The sequence below is a fragment of the Copidosoma floridanum genome, unplaced genomic scaffold, assembly GCF_036245765.1.
Source record: "Copidosoma floridanum isolate Cflo_tuat_1 unplaced genomic scaffold, Cflo_Japanese_pri ptg000006l, whole genome shotgun sequence".
Taxonomy (NCBI): Eukaryota; Metazoa; Arthropoda; class Insecta; order Hymenoptera; family Encyrtidae; genus Copidosoma; species Copidosoma floridanum.
In genome coordinates, this window is record NW_028321883.1 from 17,598,211 (window position 1) to 17,615,330 (window position 17,120).

Genomic DNA, 17,120 nt, shown 5'->3' on the forward strand with positions numbered 1-17,120 from the left:
AACTATTTTGAGAAACGACATATTGACCTTTTTTTTGGTACTCCATGTTTTGACTGTATGTATAACGAGTAAGTTACTTCACATTAAGTTACAGTGATATAATATATGCACGTCCCAAATCTTGGGGCATTGGCATGACTTGATACACACGTAAAATGGCACACTTGAGCGTACATCCTTAACTTCTACACTGTTGAAACAAATGACCAACAAAATAATCCCACACGACTCCAACATTTTTACTGTCATGGCTTCAATCTTCAAAAACCTCACAATTCTAGAACAAAGTAAAAACCAAACCATCCATGTGGAAGCCTCGGCTACAAAACCAGCCACAAACTCCACCAATGGATAAATCTCCGTTCCGACTGTGCACCATAACTCCAAATTAACCAGCCCCGTAGCGCAGATTAAATCCGTCATCGGAACAAAGAGAGGGAAAAAAAAAAAAAAAAAAAAAAAACAACAAAATCAACAACCACCACACCCGTGCGTACACGCCGTAAATCCCCATTACGAGCCTCGAGGACAATCGAACCGAAAAATCAAGTGCCTTTTCCCACGACCCGTGCACGCGCGCTCCTCGGCAAAATCACACCCACATTGCAAACATCGGATGATCAACCCACGACTCTGGCAGTGCACAGGGCGTGGCCCCGTGATTCCCCGCTAATTCGGTTAGTCAGGATTTATACACGCGCGCACTTACGTTTTTTTTTCCGTCTCGATACGCGCTTCGTTTTATTCCGGGCCAAGGATGCGGAGGAGGAGGCGAAAGCACGGCTGGTGGCGCTTCATCAGGGGAGCCTCGCAGGCGGTAAACTCTCGGGTCTGACAAGCCGCGGAACGCCCAAATTGCTGCTTCCGATGCGTAATCTCTTTCCCCTTGGGGGAGACGCGACTGCGCCTGCGCTGCGAGGTGTACCACTCCGAGCTGGTGTCGCGAAGGGGTGCACGATGGGTTTTTGGTTTTTAGAAGAAAATTCGGGCCTTGGAGATGTGTGGGTTAACAAGGTACCAATGGAAAAGCCTCTCGACGGTTCCCACGAGTTGGGAAAAAAAAAGGACGTGCTCGTCCTGGACACCAGTGCCGATGTCAAATCTTGCGTGGATTCATAAAACCAATGAGGCAGACGAATGAAGTGTGCGCTAGACGATCCGTATAATACAGCATGTCCCGAGCGCGGAGTGCATCGAGTGGGGCAAATTTAATTTTGAACGGCTGTCCCCTCGGTCGCTCTTTATTTATTTGCCACCCGATAGTCGCCGACTCCGTTTCAGGAAGGACATGTATTATCGGCCGATTCTTTGGGGGGGAGGGAAAGGGAATTTATGGCTTTGTTCCCTCGGACGGGACGTGGATACTTTCTCGGGAAATCGATGCGTGTTTCGAGTGTAATGTACCCATTGGTTTTTGTTTTATTTGTCATAGTGAAAAAAGGTTTATTGGTCATGGGTTGATAATCAAATCGATGTAAAAGTAAATAGATGTAAGTGTTTATTATCCAAGACGTAAATTGAGCGTTTAAACTTTTATTACTTTAGCTTCTACGTGGTTTTTAACGTCACGAATGCAATAAAAATTGTTCTGTATTTTTTCTGTAACCCATCACCAAGCCTCATTTAACCAATGAAATCCCATTAAACGTGAATCGATGAAAACAAGGACCCATGTAATGTAACTCTGACGAAACCTCACAGCGGTCCTCCAAAGCTCCTCTCCTCGGAACAAAAAAAGAGGAAGTATATAGTGTAACGAGGAGAAGAAGAAAAAAGCCCGTGCCAAGATAATCACCTCTCGGAGCATCCCATAAAATCCAATCTTATTGTTTTTTTTTTTTTTTCTACCGTGTAGCTGGATCATCCCGTGCGTATACAGCTATACCCAACTGTCGAACGCAACACACGCGCGTGCGATTAGCGGCCCTATTTTCAGCACCGCTTGCCCATCGGGAGACGAGGCAAGTGCCCCGAGCACATAATGACGGGACGGCGCGTGCGTCCCAGCAGGACACCCCTGTACCTTCTTTTTCATATCCCCCGGCTGTTTAACGAACGCGCGTCCCTTGGACTGACTCGCTGGACGTGCACCGATATAAGTTATGCGCGGATATGATATGATACGTACGTGTTCCCGTGTATGCCAGGGAGGTCCTTAATTGGAGGAGGATATTCGTTTTTGCAACGTGAAAGAATCTACTTGCGTGTATGATATGATATTAATAGACGCTCCCGGGTATGGGCTGCGGGTACAAAACATAATACGTGCGAATTTGTGCGTATTGTTACAGCTGCGGGGTACAATTTACTGGGTAACGTGATACGTATCAGTGTCGGCGGACCACCTGCTGGTGTGTACGTGAGCCAAACTAACGATTTGGTTGTCGTCGATATTGTCGATGGTCAAGTCAAATCATTGGCCTCCAGATTTCTTGTTGTTGGAATATTGTTGCAACAGTGGACACTCGCTGACTATCATCACGTGGAACTTTTGTGTTACCTTATTGTCTTTAGCAGCCATGTACGGTTCTTCTGAAGGAGGTTATTGGGTTATAACAGTAACTAACTAAAGTTTCATTTATTTCCCAATTACATCATGGATATTCATCAAACAGGCATAAGTTCAATTGATTAGTAAACGAATGTTAAAATATATATTAGTGTCAAACTCGACTGGCAAGTATATGTTTCTATTCATTTGAACAATTTTATGTGTGAAAAATTAAAAAAAAATAGTTCCAAAAACAAAAGTAACAAAAATGCCATAAAAACGATTAAAATTCATTTAGTAGGTAAGGAATCAACAGTACACTTTTCGAATAATAATAAGTTTAATATGTTAGTTGAAAAATGTCTTGAATATGACATTTTAATTACTTGATTAATTGTCTTATTGAAATTCAAACTAATAAATTAAAAAATTTGATATAAATTGTTCTTGAATTTAATCATTTTTCAGCGGTAATTAATTTTGTAAAAGTGTTAATAATTATTTTCATAGAAAATTTGTATTTTTGGCGGACAACCATTTGAATTCAATCCATGATTTCATTAAAATTCATTAGTTTGCATTTTAGAAATCTGAGTTTTCTTTTTTTTTTTTTATAATATTTTCAACCAGTACTTTACAATACATCTAATGAATTTGATTAGGAAAATTCATAAAAATTTAATAAAATTTTACCAGCTAAATCAAATAAAATGTGAGCATTAGGTTTTTGTGTCTTACAGTTAAATATAAACCAATTTCAGAAATGTTTTTAACTTTTAGGATTTTTCTGTCATTGTGATATATTTAGATATCAAAAAAAAAAAAAAAAAAAAAAAAAAACACATCAAAGACACGAAATAATCGTCCTGTGTAACAGCCAAGAAAAATGTTCAGCAAAAAGCCAAGGAAACGAGTGCATTGAGCGTCCCTAACGACCAATCGGCCCCTAAAATCTCCTTCACCTCGAACCAAGCTTCAATCGCCGAGATAACAGTTCATTACCGCCTACACACCTCCTTAGCCCGGCCAAATAAGAAAAAAACAACCCCCAGCCAAGAACACGTACGACACGAACCTCAACGCCATTCGTTCGGACGAGTACAGTCGAGCATGCGCGCGCGCGTGGCCTCAACTCGCTTATTTGCACCGATTAATTGGCTTAGGCATACATGTACACATGCATGGCAGCCATAGGGAGGGGGATAAAGCCCGAGGCTTCGAGCCTGTGGGAATTTAATCAGCCGCCGCTGTCGCGCGGATCAAAGGCCGATTACGGCCGCTTTCCCTTCCTTATTACGCCCCGCTTGTGTGGCCTATTATACGCTTCTGTTGTGTGCACACGGACACGGAAGTTTTGGGAATTATCGGATAATGCATGGTTGCGTCTAAGGGCGATAAATACACCAAAGAGGGGCACGTCGTCTTTCCCCGTCTATTGGACGATGAAGTTATTGGGGTCGATGGAAAAATTTTAAGGGTAGAAAAATAAGGTTGCTCGGCAAGGTGATGTAGGGTTACAAAAAGATTAAAAAAAACGATATTTTTTAAGCCTGTACTTCCCAGATTTCTCGCAAATTGAACAATAAGAAGAAAAAATTTGGATAAATTAATTACTCTGACGTGTCTCCACCGAATCACCCCACCCCGGCCATCATCATCGTTATCATATCGATATAATTGTAATTAAATAATTTTAAACTGGGTCAGACTCGATCCGCGCCGTGAAATTAATTAATTATTCTCTCGCTCGTGCACGCACGCGTACACTTTTCGATCAATCGTTTCCCACCCCCGCCCCCCGACGACTCTTTGCTTCGATGAGAAATCAATAATCAAACAGTATGTATATTACGCTTCGTCGGGAGCATCACTCCCTATTAATTATTTCACAAAATCTCGAGTCGCGTGACTCCCTTATTGAAAGACAACCTGCCGATACCCCACCGCATGTATGTATATGTATCCACTTTGATTTTTAATTATACTAACGAGGACGCGTATTTTCGATTATACGCGTGTAGAAAATACATGAGATCCTCGAAGGGGTGAAAAGAATAACGCGTGTATTGCATGTATCGGACTCGTGCTAATCGCGATATATATAATCACCGCGAGAGAGATCGGGGAGTCCCATGCGTTGCGACACTCGTCGCTCTCCGGATATTGACAGAGGATATACAGAAGGAAAGAGACAAGCAACACGTACTTACCGAGTGATCGGAAGGGAAAATATGCCAAAGGGGAAGAAAATACCGGAGCACAGCTACCAAGGGTTGGGGGGGGGGGTGAGCTTCATTATCGGCCGATCGCAAATTGAAGTAGTCGTTGCGACCAACCGGTAATGCGATTTTCGATAATTATCCCGCACCCCTTTGCTTTGGATTCACGGCCCAGAATGTACCACTCGATAATTCCTGCGCTCCTCTTTGTGCGTACTGTTTTTTCCCCCTCGACGAGGAGGAAGATGATCCTTAGAATGCGACGCGCCGACGGAAAGAGGAACCTTTTTCACCCCCCCCCCCCCACACGCTTATGTATATATACGTGTGACACCTTTGACTCTTCTTTTTGTGCGCACGAGGATCAAGTACTTTGGTTTTGATACCACAGGCTCTATACTTATGACACGAAGGATCTCCTTTCCTTCGATCCATGCTACTATTAGGTACAGTCATGGGAGGTGCACCTGTAGTTATGCATCTCACAGCCGCTGATGATTGATGTTTCGGTGTGGTTGGGTATTGATAGTATATATAGGCGGTAACAGTATGCGATGGCCACCTTCGATCGCTCATTGGGTACTTGGATGTTTTCCGGACCTATGAATTCATGTGATCCAACGATAAAGGAGTCACAATCTTGAGCCACGTTGGACATTTCAATGACTCAATAGTTGCCACTTTCTAAATCCAAAGTGGATAAAATTTGGTCATTAATTTGGGTGGTGTTCACTGTCACCAGTCAATAACTAGATAGACAGTACTGTGCTTATCGTTGCAAATACGTGACTTCAACCATGATGATCTACAAAAACTGTATTTACCAAAAAATCGGTGACTGAACTTCCATCGATTCAATCAGACCCATGCGTATAGACTCGTGATACTTTTTTTAGCTCTAGGATTAAATTGAACAAGCCAAATCAATTGGTTTTGAGAGAGAGAAAAAAAGTATGAGACGTCCAAAGAGTCAAATCCAAACCGAAAAACAAAGTGTCTCCAACGCAACTCTTGGATACGCATTAATAACTCATTCAATCAATACTGGCCGCCCTCTGCGTGTGATACTCCCCTCTTTGCTCTCTCTCTCTCTCTCTCTCTTACGTGCACACACCCGCACACAAAGAAACAATCAAGGAGCGCTCGCAACTTTCTTCCTCTCCGCTCCGCCTCATCTCCGTTATACGCGCGCGAGCAGGGCGCCCTCATCCCCCCTCGAGCAGCGCGAGTTCCCATTGTGCGCCTCCGGAGTAGGCATACCAACACCAACGAGTCTTATCGACGTATCGGTAATTCCCACTCCTAGTACGGTTTATATGTACATACATATATACACATTGTGTGCCCCTTGGTAGGTTCCTCCCCCTTGGTCGTACAGTAGGAGCAGTCTCAGCCAGCTCCTTTTTTTTTATATCCTTGGTCCCCTTACTTCTTCATTTTTCCCAGTTAGCATTCAAAGTGTCTTTTTCTAATTTCACTCCTCCCCCCCTCCACTCGCTTTCTGTGATTCCACCCCCCTCCCCTCTTCCTTTTTGTCCTTTCTTCATCCGGCTCGCCTTTATCGCCGGTGAATACAAATAACGCGAATGGGGAGACTCGGGCATCCTGTCCTTCTTGGAGCCCCTCCCCCCTTTTTTTTCTACCTTTTCTTCTTTTCCTTCCACGTAGGCTCGATGAGACGCTCGCTGGTGATTGATAATCATGATATCTATACCGTAATGGGAAATCTCGTAGAAGCAAAACACGATGGCGATGGCTAATGCTTTTTTGTTTCACTTGCCAATCACGAGGAGTGGAAATGGTCTTCTACAAGATCGTAGGTTTTCACTTTGAACTGAAAATCGTTACTTAGTTTTCACCGGGCGACCGTTTTCAAACGCGACTAACAAAGCAAAAGTCGACAGTACGCACAGTGTGAATTTTATTTCCATGCGGAATTCAACTTCTTCTTCCTCCCTTCCTTCGTGGCATCGTTTTCACGTCACCATCCAATTGAAAAGTCCAACGTTCCTCGCACCCTCGCGGCAATTAAAACTTTCGAGAAACTGATACAGACATCCGTGTGTGCTGAATACACTTGGTTCTGGCGGAAAATTACGTGTTTCCTTTTTTTCCATACGTACCAAGTACAGACCATAGACCATGCAAAGTACCACGGGTGATCTGACAATTCTTGGACCCTCAACTTTTCCATTTTGTCCCGTGTCCATTTGAGAGACGAAGATCATATGGCTCATGGAACTTTTGAAAAATAAGAAAAAGTCCTACCTGCTATCCTTACCTCAAAAGAAACCCATCAATACCTAAACCCGTATTTATCGAGCTTTCGATAACAAAAGAGAGATAAACAATAATTACGTTTTTACAAAGGCAAAATATCTTGGGATAATCAACAGTGTCTGTACTCTGAGTCCTGATAAAATAAACATACAAACAAATAGTAGAAACCATCACATGATCCCGTGCAACAACCGTATACGAGCCGTATATAATACCCAGCCAAAAAAACCTTTCTCTCTCTCTCTCTTTTTTACCCCGTACAGGCTCATTAAAATCCCAAGCACTAAATTGACAGGGCAACTACGTGCTTTCTCTCTCTCTCTCAATCCATCCATCCGTCCATCGCACGCACACGCGGGGCAGTGCTCTCTCGCATTCATTCGAATTACGCTCCGATTCTGCCGGTGACTTTGGCATTGTCGCTACAAATTGGTCCCCGCCCCGCACACCTCCCTCGAGCTAGCTACACTGAATTACTGCTCTCGCAGCTCTTCCGGCGCGCTTTCCAACCCAGAGAGACAGTAAGCCGGGCACAGTCACAAACACATACACGGCCTTTGGGGAGGGCGGAAGTCCGCGAGCCCATCCACGATCGATCGATCGGCACGATTTTTCGCTGCCACCTTTTTTTCCCTCACCCACTCCCGATCGATGGGGTTGCACGGGGATGACGAGTCGAGCGGGCTAAAAGATTGCTTCGACGCCCAATGGTAAGGGCTCCCTTTTTTTTAGTCCATCCGTTTAGATTTTTGGACGTGAAAGAGCCCCCTTTGAAAATTTTTAGGGGTATATCCATGTAAGGATCTTCAAAACGGGATCGGATGGCTCTGTAACCCAATATAGGGCCCGGGTTACACCCGCAGCCAATGCAACAACCGGAATCCCATTACGAGTTTCTTTGATGCGTGCCGCTTTTGTATGGTGTACAACACAAGCTCACCTTTGCCCAAACCACAAGCGCCACAACACGATACAACGTAGCACTTTGCGATCGTTAAAATTGATACGCCTTGCAACGTGGTGTACAGTAGGTGCGTGGCGACGGGGGTCGCGGCACGCGACCACAGCCGATTGATATCCCGCGTACACCGGGGGGATCATTAGCGACTGCTTTCACCAGCAGAGGGAGCTGTCTTGCGACCCGCCCATACAGCCGCTCCCGCTTATCGATACGAGAAGAATAGGGAAAATGGGATAACGAACGGACTGGCGCGCGGTGCGGTGATGGCACGGAAATTATTGCACGGCAAAGCGGACTAGTTGGCTCTGGAGCTATGAATGGGGGCGGGAGGCGCGCTAATTGGGAGTATCGCGTGGTGTCGGGGCGGGAGGAAAATGCGTGTTTGCCCACCTGAGCGAAAATTGTAAATTTTGTGGGGGCTCTTTATTTTATTTTTTTTTTTTTCCGGAGTATCATAAGGTAAATGACCCAATTGTGGAGCAATCCAAGGGCTATACCAAGGAGTGGGGCATTTAATGGCTATTGGTTTTTTCATTTCACAATGGTTTTGGATCTTTCTGAATAATCGGAATCCCCTTGTTTTCGAGATCCTTGCTCGTTATTCCATTTTCATGTGTACCTATATCCCGATGTTTCTTATACAAATTTTTTTCTCCTTCCTACAGTTGAATTACGATCTATTTACTAGTTGTGTTCCACTACTGTACAAAAAATAATATCAATCAAAAGATCAATCAATTAATATTCCCAGAGTCTTGATATCTTTTTTTTACCCTTTGAAACTACATTTTCGTTCTTAATACCTCAGAATTAATCAAAGAACGTTTGTCTGGCACATGTTTCAGGTCTGGTTCCAAAATCGAAGGGCAAAGTGGCGCAAGACCGAGAAATGCTGGGGCAGGAGCACCATAATGGCGGAGTACGGTCTGTACGGGGCTATGGTGAGACACTCGCTGCCGCTGCCCGAGACCATACTCAAGAGCGCCAAGGAAAACGAGTCCGTCGCCCCTTGGCTACTCGGTAATTTACTTTTTTTTTTTCTTTCCATTCGACATTCATAATTTGTGTCTTTTTTTTTTGTATCATGGAAAATGATACAGTACGCTTTGCTTGCCAATTGATATTTTTATTGTGGTTGTTATTGTTTTGAAATATACATCATTGAACCAAAGATTGTCTGATAAAACGTTTTTTACTTTTCCGTTTATGTTGTGATTGCATTTTTCATCGCTAATTATGAATTAAATTAGACCTACTGCTCTCGATGACCAAGAGAGACGCATGTTTTTCGCTGTTGAGTTTCTATGTGCTGAAAGGTAGAATAAAAAAAAAAAAAAAAAAAAAAAAAAAGTAAGATAAACAATGAAAGCTTATCGCAAAATTCAAACGTTGTTTGTGAGGATTGCGATGACGAGAGACAATATACGTATATAAAAGGAGAGTAAAAACGCTTTACCAACCATCACCACGAAAAAAGATCTTTAACCATAATAATGAAAGGAAAAAAAAAAAAAAAGACAAAAAAACAGGAAAATAACAGATATCTAACCCCCGGCAAACCTGTGTGTCTCTGTTCTGTTTGTCGCTTGCTCCCGCGCGTCAATACGCTCTACCTCCGTGACACACACACATCTCGTCCATCAGCGCAATCCTCAAAGACAAGCGGCTTTAACCAAGATGATAACGAACGTAAACGACTAAGCGAACTGATTGACTGTGGTCCCCCCCTAGGGATGCACCGCAAGTCTATCGAGGCAGCGGAGCACCTAAAGTCGGGCGACGACAGCGGCAACGACCATCCCGGCGGCTCGGCCAGTCCCTCGCACCCTAACCACTACCCGGGCGGTCCCACCAGCTCGGAGAGTGGCCAGGAGAGCCAGGACGGCATGGGACCTTCGGCCGCCTCCGGTGAGTCCATCCTCCTTTGGGACCTCCAATTGCTATAGCTGTGTCCATTATACTCAATTTTTTTTTTTTTTTTTTTTCTTAAACAAACAGGAGTCGTTCAAGACACCGAGCAGCTGAGGAATGAGAGCATTGCTTGTCTGAGGGCCAAGGCCCAGCAGCACCAGTTGCAGCTTAGCATGCAGCCAACCGCTGGCGGGACGCCCGGCACGACGTCCTATTCGACGGCCTCGGCACTCGCTGGGGCGGGCTCGCTTCGCGCTTCCGTTTAAAGGTATCATCATTTTTTTTCTTGTTTAATAGTTTTTCACACGAAATGAGTTTTTTTTACTTAAAATCAAGCAAGTGCTCAATTCCGTACATAACTTCTTTTTAACCTGTACACTGTTATTCTCGATCGATCGATTGAAATCGGTCAAATAATAAAGACAGATCAGTGTCTCTTGATATTTTCAACTCGAAACCCGCATACATTGATACAATATACAATTGTTATTAAAACTATCAATTGACACTGTTTCGTTCGTCATTATTATTTTGTATAGTAAAAAGATAAGAATGTGTTGCAACTTGCATGTACCATAACTGATGGAGTAATTCTGTAAAACTGTACAAAATCGTGACTCTCGTGCGATTATTATTTTATTTACTGAAACCGATGTTTCTCTGATATATTTAAAAAAATGATTGCAAGGTGACATGATAGTTGCTCTGAAAAAATTCCCCGATGATAACAATAACCCATATGGAAAATCTCATCTCGTTGATTACAGAAGCGTCCCTGCTCGAGCCCACGAGGGGAGAAGAAAAAACCAGCAGCGACTTCTGTCTCACCCCGAGACGAACTCCAAAGTCGAATCAACCAAACCACAGGCGTGTCATCGCGAGCTCGCATCCTTGCACCGACTACGCTGGATGCTGTCGCCTCGGTGTACACACACGGACGCTCTGTTCTCTCGTTTGCAAGAGGGAGCGGCGGGAAATCGGTATCTTCGCTCGAGCCGATTTTTTTGCACTCCTACCCACCTATTAGTGTACTTTTCGAGTCGTGGATTGAAATTTATCGTCGTTCGTAGTCCTTTAGGTAATTGTAGTTTGGAGTTTTGTGAATTTTGAGCGACGACTAGGTAGAAATTCATTTGAGTCATGGCGCAACTTATACTGTCACGTTTGGTGCAACAAAAAACTCAGGAAGAACGTATGAAGCAAGTATTTTTTCGGAATAGAATTTCACATTTTGTAAGGATTTTTCCTACACCGTAGAAATATTTGTGTTGTTTATGTTTTTTTGTCTTTGGGTATTATTAGTATTATTAGTATTTTTATGGGTAAAAAAAAAAAAATGATTGAATCAAGTCAGTATTTAGTAAGACACGAATGATGTGCGTGTAAATATGCGTTGTGAATGTACATTTCGTCGATGAATCTCTATTTCGAAAAAAGAAAAAAAAGTGTAGGATACGCAGTACTTGAAGAAAAAGAAAAATCCGATGCAATATTATGATCCCAATGAAAGTATATTATCTAAAAAAAAAATAAAATAAAAAATCAACGTCTCTTCCAAACGTACACGCTCGCGAGCCACGTACTGATGATAAAGACACATGGCAACGAAAAAGAGATCACATTCCATGAGCAAAGGATAATTGAAGAGAACGAGAAGAAGCGGAAGAAAGAGTGGAGTTGATGGAGGGGGAACATAACGAGTGGAAAATCGAGGCGAAAAATGAGGATCGGGTGGTACAGGAAACGATCTGCGATAATCGGCTTACGAGAGATAATGACAACGAGTCCCTTTGACGCTTCCATCCTCTCCCTTTGTCTTTGGCTCAAAGCCTCTCCGACTTTCGTGAAATTACTCTTTAAACTTTTTCAGGGCAAGCGCTGATTTTTCAAAGGAATCGTGGGGCTTGATTTTTTTTTTTCCACGAGATTTTCCGAGAGTTCCCTTGAAAATTGCAAATCAACGAAATCACTTTTCTTTTTTTATACCTCGATTTTCTCGCGTGCCTCGTTTAACCAGTTTTTCAAACGAGTATGCAGAGAGTAGAAATTAAATCAACGAATGCCCTCCGATACGTTTCATCGATTCGAACAATGAAGATAGACGAAGGAACGCGCGCGTTATCAACTCGTTCGGCTGTTTTTTTCTCCTTTATACTTGCAAAATATTTTTTTTACTTCAATAGTATACAAGTGAACAAAGCATTTGATTTTTGCACGAGTGTGACAATTACTACGTGCACAAGTATGTGCATTGTGTTTTTTCGGTGCTCGCGTGAAGATTTTGGCTTTGAATGCTTTTTCACGCGTTAGTGCAAAAAGTGACAACTTTGACACACAAGTGTGCAAAACACCAATGTGTGGCTACGAAAAATTAAAATAAATTATGATGATTTTAGCTGACGAACCGGAGCAATGTCTCGAATGTAATGCGCGTGCTCTTCCATACTTTTACCTGTGAATGAAAAAAATAAATATAAAACAAGGAGTACGACTGGAAAAAAAAGTGAGAAACAATTACACATCGAACGATGTCAGAAGTACCTATTGATTAATATATATATATATAAATATATAAATATAAAATTGCATATAGTGATTTTGAAAGGCAGCTGCAATGCGTGTCTACAATACGAAGTTTGCTATAGTTAATTCGAGCAAATTTGAGACGCGCGTTGGAATGAAAAAAAATAAAAATAAAAATATAAAACTGAAGAAAAATGTATAGGACACAAGTCGAATTGAATATTATATATGATAAATTAAGAGAATACAAATATTATATGAGGAGTGCAAGTAGACGAGTGTTTTTTCGTTGGTGCGAGTGAGTGACAAGTGAGAAATACATTGTAAGACAAAATTAATAATAAAAGGAGGGAGGTTAAGAAAAAAAAAAAAAAATAATAAGAAAAAAAACTTCCTACAACTACACGAGTACTTAGTAAGAAAGAAAATTGAAAGACAACGCGGAACGAGGGATAAAACTTAACTGTTGTCAAATGTGCAATATATCGACGTAAGTTTTAACGCTGTAAGGGCCACTGTATACTTTTTAATCGAAGCCTGGCTTGCTCGAGAACAACGAATTTTCGAGCACAGAGCTCTCTTTCTCTCACTCTCTCTTTCTCTTCTTAGTAACAATGATTTTTTTTTTTTTTTCGTTTCAATGTCAAGCGAATCATTGAGGAACGAATCTAGGCTATCATAATATTTCTTTTCTCCACATTGCCTATGACCGTTCACTGTGTACATAAATATTATAAATACGATTATAAAATATGAAAAAAAAAAAATATATGTGGCCACTTCGCTTCGGGGCGAACGAATTTTCTGTTTGATGTATGTGCTCAGGCGAGTTTTTCCTTATGTAGATGATCAACAATTTTTTTTTTTTCCATCCGATTCGTTTATATTATGTCGCGCGTATAATAGCCTATTTTGTACATTATTGTGATGTTTATTTGATATTTTAATTTTTTATTATTTTTATTATTAAACTATAAAATATTTTATCATTGCAGAAAATAAGAAGATTGTATGGTATTATTTTATTGAAAATTTTTAAGCCTAGAAATCGAAATTTACGTGCAGAGATGTTTGATGATCTGCGGTCGGCTGTATGCGTACTTAAAAATTCTCCTATCCAATAATTTTCATCCATCCATGTGAGCAATTTTTGTTTATTTTACCAGCGAAAACTATTGTCAAAGTATCTTATGATCTCATCGATATTTGCCGAGTTTAAATGTGAACGATTTATTTAAAAAAAAAAAATAAACTATTTAATTTACTCTATACACGATGAAAAAAAATGCACTTAGTGAATTATATTTCTTGTCAACGTTATGTTTACCTTTTCCTATGAAACAATAAAAGTATCAGTTATTTTGTACTATTTTTTAAATGATGAATTAGCATTTGTAATTCAATAAAACGGATATTATAAAAAGGACAAAGAAGTAAATGAATTATAACAGAAAGACTGCTTCTCTCATTATAAAAATATTACGAAAAGTCGAGCGCTTCGATGCGATTACACTCTCTAGATTATACAATTTAATGTTATGCACTATATTTCAGAAGGAATAATTTGAAAAAAAAAGCGAATTACCTATCCCGATTTTCCTAACCATAAAAAAAAAGTTTTTCTGAAAATGAAGAAAAATAAAATGATGAAAGGAATTTAAAAAAGTGAGTTATTGATAATGGACAAATACAAGCACAAACAAAACCGTGAGGTCAACGAGATAAGAAACTACTGTCATTTTGTGAGAGAGAAAAAATGGCTTGTATGATGAAATAATAATGATAATGATGAAAATGTTACGGAACTCGAGCGCATAAGTGTCACGGACTTTGTTTTGAGATGATTGAAAATGAAAAGTATACTCCAATCGTCTCCGAACGCTTGCGACGAACCGCATGCATAGTAGTCGGCTAGTGTACGTAAATAATAAAGTTTCTGAACAAAATATCACTTGTTGTCTTTGATTTACTGCATTGCCTATGATAATTGACCTCATTTTATTATCACGTGTAAGTCAATCGAACCAGACTTGTTTTTTTTTTAAAGAGTCGAGGGAAAGTAAATGTATGTCAACTCACGTAATAATTTTATCGAATTTTTCTTCTTTTTCTTTTGGGTGGATACATATTCACGTAAAGATAACAAATAAACGCTACTATGATGAGGCATTTTTAATTTTATTTTCATGATATTTTTAATTTTATAAAAATTTAAAGACTTAGACAAGAAAAATAAAATGTCTTTTCTGATTTTAACTTTTGTTTATGATTTTTTTTAATAAACCATCGCAAAAATTTTATTGCACAACTTTTGAATACTCTCATCGTTGAAAGATATCAAAATAAACTTAATTTCAAAATATGTCAGCCTTAGTATCTAAAGCAGGTTTTTGCGCTTTAATACGACTAGCGACATCTTTAGACTTTTACTTAAAGAAAAGAGTACTTAAAGTTGAAAACAATTAATAAAATGTGTACTTATTTTTATTTAGCTACTAAACATTTTCAAAACATTTTAAATAATTTTTGTCAATTGTAAATAAATTGATGAAAAATCTTACAACATTTATTATAAATAATTACATATTATATTATACTTCTTAACTAGAAGTGATATTGTAGGTATCTATTTAGTCAACGCATGGGCTAACAGAAGCTTAATAATTAAAACTCTGATTTATTTACCAACTTAATTATTTCTTTAATAATAATAAAAATTATCGTAACCAGCAAGTTCAATAAACAGTTGACACAAGGTTAGTTTTATATTAAAAATCATTTAAAAACTAATTAACTGTTGAACATTAAATAAGTTAATTTTAGTTCAAACGTAATGGTTTTCAAATTCCTATGATAAAAAAACGTAATCAACTGACGTTGTTCAATATAAGCTATATTTAATGTGCTTTTAATTCATCATTAACTGTGACTTGAGATTGGATATTAGGAAATAATCAAACGACAAAATACATTAAGACTAAAAATAATATCGACATTAGTTATATTTTTTTATGAATATTTTAATACATATATATTTTTATGCAATATTATTTTATGCAATATCGATGTTATAATATATGATCGGACATAAATTTTATTTTACTATTGATTCCTCGCGAAAACTAAATATTTAAATATCTATAAACTGCATATTTACAAAAGTACAAAAAGCTATATAAAACGTTAACTTCTACTTAACGCGGAGACATTCAATATCTCAACTAGAACATTTTCATCTACACATTTAATTATCTTGAAATCCTTTACATCTCTATCTACTTTCCGTTAAATCTACGAGCTGCCTTTAATTTTGCTCTTATATATATATATTATTCATAAGTGATCGTCAATTTACTCATTGTATTTTAAAATAATACATATTCAGACTTTTATCCAAGTTCCTTTTTCACGAACGTGTAATTATCCTTTTATCAACTAATTTATATAAATAGGCCTTGCTATTGTTACATCTTCAACTAACGACTTCGTTACACTTATTTGTCTCTATCATATTATCATGATTATAATTATATGATTCTTATTTTTCAGTTTTAAGAATACAATTCATGCGTGGGCTTATTTGGTCCAATTTTCAACATTTTGACTTTATCGCTATTGGTGCAACCAACGTACACGAACGTTAACAGATTCCATTTAATTTCATTTACTGCAATAACCAATCATCCAGTTGTTTTGCGTTAAAAAATGATTTCTCGTTTTGATATGAATAATTTTGCATATGAATTAAGTTATTTCAACTGTTGATATTACAACTAAAAGCTTCAAAATTTTGTGTGTTAAATCACCTATGGCTACATTCGATCAGCTACACGCATGTAAGAAATTGATGATACCTGTATAAAAATTTTATTTTAATTCCGTTGTACCAACACATTATTGTTTTTCAGGTTATCGATGTTTATTGTTATTTTTGTAATGATTGAGTTACTAAAAGTAGCGCCAGCATCTGTGGCCTTCAGAACTGCACAAAGAGGGAGATGATCTTTAATAAACTTGTGTGATTGTCTGATATGATACACAAAGTATTTGCAATTGAAATAAAAAATTTTGTAACATTTTAGTGCTAGAGCTGTATTTTGTTTTGTTTAGCATGTACTTAATATGAATCTTTTGTTTTTGCGGAAAATGACATATGCCTGTTTACACAATATAAACGTGAGTCAATGCGCTTAAAAATATGATTACAGACATATACAGCCTATTATAAGTACAAAAGAGATGTTACACGGAAAAAAATCTAACGATATTGGATTTTTCAGGTAAGTCAGTAAAAAGTATTGGATACTTTTTTTTTCTTTATTATATCAACGAAAAATCGACGTAGACACTGTATGTGGAAGTAAGTGTGGTAAAATAACATGTGAAGTAACGGACATCGGACGTCCAATTACTTTTTTTTATAATTTTCCTCACGATATTATTCAATGCTTTCAGTAAACGTGTAATTTTATTAAAAACTTTCATCCTTCCGCAAAATTAACTTTATAGGTACTGCTAGTCAAACATTACTAACATAAACCATAGAAAAACCTAATGCGCTGGTCTAATGGTATATCTAGTCTGACACTGCTCATATTACCAAGCAAATAAAGATTGTTGTTTTATTAAACAGCCGCGCAATGTTTCGGAATGCACTGAGAATAAATTTTTCTTTAGAAATAATAAATAAATTTGTATAAAGGTCTTGTTGGAACGAGAAGCAAAGTATTCATAT

The 17,120-nt window shown here is 38.9% G+C and overlaps 1 protein-coding gene across 1 annotated transcript in view; it reads left to right on the forward strand.

Moving 5' to 3' along the window:
* The window catches only part of LOC106640487 (uncharacterized), a 77,584-nt gene extending 67,456 nt beyond the window's left edge, over nucleotides 1-10,128 (forward strand). The window contains exons 5-7 of the mRNA XM_089598760.1: nucleotides 8,797-8,971; nucleotides 9,596-9,859; nucleotides 9,953-10,128. Of these exons, the coding sequence (XP_089454886.1) occupies nucleotides 8,797-8,971; nucleotides 9,596-9,859; nucleotides 9,953-10,128 (615 nt within the window). The remainder of the gene's footprint in view (nucleotides 1-8,796; nucleotides 8,972-9,595; nucleotides 9,860-9,952) is intronic.
* The last annotated feature ends 6,992 nt before the right edge of the window (nucleotides 10,129-17,120 follow it).